Source organism: Trypanosoma cruzi, genomic scaffold, assembly GCF_000209065.1.
Source record: "Trypanosoma cruzi strain CL Brener 1047053517011 genomic scaffold, whole genome shotgun sequence".
Classification (NCBI taxonomy): Eukaryota; Euglenozoa; class Kinetoplastea; order Trypanosomatida; family Trypanosomatidae; genus Trypanosoma; species Trypanosoma cruzi.
In genome coordinates, this window is record NW_001849221.1 from 33,622 (window position 1) to 37,766 (window position 4,145).

At 46.5% G+C, this 4,145-nt stretch overlaps 2 protein-coding genes across 2 annotated transcripts, besides 8 other annotated features; both read right to left on the bottom strand.

The window, feature by feature from the left end:
- Nucleotides 1-4,145: a sequence feature (heterozygous, non-Esmeraldo-like haplotype).
- Nucleotides 101-141: a sequence feature (A-rich).
- Nucleotides 338-431: a sequence feature (CT-rich).
- Nucleotides 440-461: a sequence feature (AT_rich).
- On the bottom strand, nt 888-1,223 carry Tc00.1047053510993.10 ((H+)-ATPase G subunit, putative; the record flags this gene model as incomplete). Its single annotated transcript, XM_798163.1, has 1 exon — nt 888-1,223. One exon carries the CDS (start codon nt 1,221-1,223, stop codon nt 888-890), a length of 336 nt encoding a protein of 111 aa, XP_803256.1.
- Nucleotides 1,579-1,615: a repeat region.
- Nucleotides 1,703-1,725: a microsatellite.
- Nucleotides 1,803-1,827: a microsatellite.
- Nucleotides 1,976-2,022: a microsatellite.
- Tc00.1047053510993.19 (uncharacterized protein) lies at nt 2,268-4,145 on the bottom strand (the record flags this gene model as incomplete). Its single annotated transcript, XM_798164.1, has 1 exon — nt 2,268-4,145. A coding segment is annotated over one exon (1,878 nt), but the record flags the coding sequence as incomplete, so codon positions are not given.

A 4,145-nucleotide genomic window follows, 5' to 3' on the forward strand; every position in this document is an offset into this window, starting at 1 on the left:
GTAATGTGTCTTTCTGTATGTCTGCTCGTATTTCACTCCTACGTGTTTTCCCCTTCAGTGGCTGAAAGATGAGGAGGACAAGAAGTCACACAGCCGGACTAAAAGGAAAAAAAAAAAAAAAAAAAAAGAGCAAAAGAAGAAGAGTGCCAAAACGTCATGGGTAACCATCAAAAAAAAAAAAAAAAAAGACATGCATGCATGCATACAATGAGGGGTGGCAAGGAAAAGAAAAGGGAGTGGGGTGGGGGGAAGAAATGGGTTTCATTCGCCCAATGTCAACAACAACAACAAATAAACGGCCGCCAACGGGATATTTTTTTTAAAAAGAAAAGAAATCTCCCTTTTTTTTTTCTTTTTTACCGCCACCACCTCTTCTCTTCCTCCACCTTCCCCCTCCTTTTTTTTTTTTTTCTTTCTTTCATTTATTCCTTGAGCGCCGTAAATAATAAATAATAAATAATGCGAGTGAGCGAATATGATGAAAGGCGTATGTTAAGCGACATCTAATAAATAAATATATGTTTTGTGTTGCGCGGCGTCAAACCACCGCCGCTGCCTTTCCCCCCTCCCCCCCCCCATCATTTCAGATACATGCATCCATTCTCGTTACCATACCCCACTTCCTCCCCCTCCCAGAACCATACATAAATATACATGCACGTCTCTCTCTTTGTCTCATACATTGAGCGCCAAGGCAGAAACACAACATGCGTCAATATACTCATTTGCCTGCAAGCACACACACGTACACACAAAAGGAGAGAAAGAAAGAGAGAGTGTGTCTATGCGTGTATATGTGTATGTATGTTCTGGTGTGAGAAGGATGGACACATGTAGGCATGTATGTTCCTCCTAAAAGTATTAGCGGCTCGTGTTTTTCTTCACTGTTATTCTTTTAACTCTCCGCCTTGTAGGATCAAAGCGGCCATCATATCTTCAACGTAATTCATGCGCTTCGCCGTGAGTGTGCGGAGCTCCTGAAGCTGCAATTCTGTTCCTCGTGCCAACTCCAAGTTTTCCGCGTCTGCACCGCTTAACTGCTGCGCCCTGTACTGCTCGTATTCCTGCTCCTTCTCCCGCCGAAACGCGGCCACCTCCTGCTCCGCATCGATCTTCGCCTGCTTCACCTTCGCTTGCCGTCGTGCTTTGGCGTCAGCAATGATTTTGTTGCGCTTCTGCTCCGCTGCAAGAAGCCTTTGCACGTTGTCCTGCTTTGGCGGCATCTTCCCCCACCACGCTTCCTCCTTTTCCTGTCTGTTGCGTGTGGACGCTGCTCTCCTCCCCGCACGGCAGTGAAGCCCGGCGGCCACAGTCCGCGTGGCAGAGACGCACGAGAGAAGAAAAACAAAACAACAACAAAAGGGAGAGGGAAAAAAAAAAGTAACAGGGGAAGACACCAAATAAACATGCACGCATGCCATGCAGCGCCCAGTGAAACGTCATGAAGTCAAATGTAAAAAAAAAGAAAAAGAAAGTGGCGGTAACACAATTTCTCCGTAGGAATGAAGAAAAGACGCACACGCAAGTAAAGTGCGTAAATATGGAAAAAAAAAATGTTTTTTCCCGCCTCCTCACACTGAAAGAGAGAGAAAGAGAGAGGGAGAAAAAAGAAGAGTCATAATGTGGGGCATGCACACATGTCTACATGTTCCACCCTTTCCATCGGTAGCCCCTATGGCGTGGTAATAAAAAGGAAGCTGCAAATAATAATAATAATAATAATAAAAGCAAACAACAAACAGAGAGAAGCTGGGGAAAAATTTGTAAATAAAGAAACAAAATGAGGCGACTGTTGCCGCAGCAAAAAAAAAAAAAAAAAAAAAAAAATCAGATACGGCACAGCTGCCATAATTGCATCATGCGCACTCTAATGAGCTGCAATGTATTGCCATGCAAAGATACTTTCCCTAATAGCAACTTCACAGAACCGAGATAAGGATCAAACTATAGGACTCATTTACCCAGCCAACACCCAACACACACACACACACACACACGCAAACACGTATACAAATACATACATGAAAGAGGAAATGCAGGCCGCTACCGGCCAAATAACTGGGGCAACAATCACGCTTCCCTACTTTCCCCAACTGCACACATTAAACACATTGACTCACTCACAAAAAACAAAAAGCAAAAATAAAATAGTAACCAACAACAGTACAAACAAACAAAAATTTAAAAAATGATATCATTACACCTATCCCAGCAGCCCCAAAACTTTAAACGGATTATGCCCTTTCCTCCCACACCTCACCGCGGCGTTACCGTTGGAAACGTCTTCTGCGGCTCCCAGTGGCTGCATTTAATGGGGGAAGGGAGACAACGCCTGTTTTTTTCAGCGAGAAGGACGAATCAGTGCATTTAACAAGGCTCTGGTAAACAGGCTTAACAATCGACCTAATGTCTGCCTCGCACTGTTCGTCAAAACCGCTATATTTGTCATTGTCGCTTTGGAAACTTTGTGAGTTATTACTTCCTCTCTGACTGCGGACGATGGCAGTTTCTTCGGTGGAATCCACATGAGTAAGTGAAACAGAAGGCCTTGGTCTCCACGAGTGCTGGCTGGCACGCCTGACGTTCAGTTGGGAGGGGCGTCTCGCCACACCTTCTCTCCCTTGTGAAAAGGTGAGGGTTACCTGCGAGCGTCTTCTTAAGCGCAGTGGGCTGTCCTTCAATGTATCAGACAAAACCATCCGGTCCATTTGCGTAATAAACTTCGCCCAGAGTTCTGCGGTTGTGTCCTCCGACAACAGTCTGTACGGTCGTAGTCCAAACCGGCGCCCACCGGAGGCCTCGTCGGCCTCGCGCCCTGTCGATAAAGTTCCCAATGCAATACCATCTGCAGACCACAATGTGACCTGAAGATCACTTGTCGCTGTCAGTAGCAGCGGCAGATGTAACGTCGGGTGACTGGCAGCGCCAAAAAAAATGACTTCCTGCTCCGGTATTTGCCAGGTGGCAATCAACACAGGGGAAGATGCCAAAGAATCGTCCAGGTAATGTGCCACGGCACCGCTCACATTCCAAAATTGCACTGTCCCCTCTTCATCCAGAGTCACCAGCACGTTGTGGTGGTCCAAAAACACAATATTAACTGCACTTGATATCACTGGATCTGGTAAAGACATGTCCTGGGAGAGAAATCTATGATCTAGGATTGATGTCCGGGCGTGCTTTGTTCTGCTAGTGTTAAGTATCGAAGACCTTTTCCCAGTTCGCGACTGGAGGCGTCCAATTTCCTGCTGCCGAAACCGTTCTTCCAATTGAGTCCCTATCCAACTTTCAGGTTTCCGTGGAAGCCAACTCCCGATCATTTCCCCTGAGAATTGAGAATAATAACCTTCTCTTTGCTCCGTCAACGTCACATGCCCACCTTGTGAATGCTTGCCATTTGTATTTGAGGTACAACCACGCATTGCTGCGATGTGCACCCGTCCCGTGACATCCGCAAAAAAGGCAATAAATTCTTTCGATTGACTGCTCTTAATTCCCTCTTCCGCAAAGCGGCCCCTCAACATGAAAGCAGGCTTTGTAATAATTGCTTCCACTGCAGCTGGCATGTGAAATGTGTGCGTGACAGAGAAAAGACCCCGGTAGTTAACAAAATGCACACGTGCATCTGAAGTCGCCACAATAAAATGGAGTTCCGTGATTGCCGTTGCCTTAATAATTTGATTCCAATGCAGGAATCTCTTCACTATTCCTTGAAATGAGATGACAGCCTGTGGACCGCAGTCTGGACGGAACGGGACAATAATAATCGTGGATTCTGTGGTAACCATCACATATGTTCTGTCATCATCGCCGTATCGCGTCACTGTATAAAGGTCCGTGATCTCCCTACCAAGAATATATGGTTGAATGGCGGGTGTCAGATCCAACGACAGTTCCAGAAGTGCTACCGAAAATGCCTTCAGTTCACCCCCCATGGTTCCCAACAGCAGCTGCCGATTAAGGGGCTCAAGCAAACAACCGGACGTGATATCAAACTTTGTTATATCCGGCCCAGTGCACCGGTCTAACATGCCTGTGGGGGCAGACCACAATTTGGCACACGAGTCATGCACGGTAAGAAAAAACTCAGGGTTTGGAAAAAATACAAACCGGCAGCTGCAACGGTCGTCAACGAGCGCCGGGCG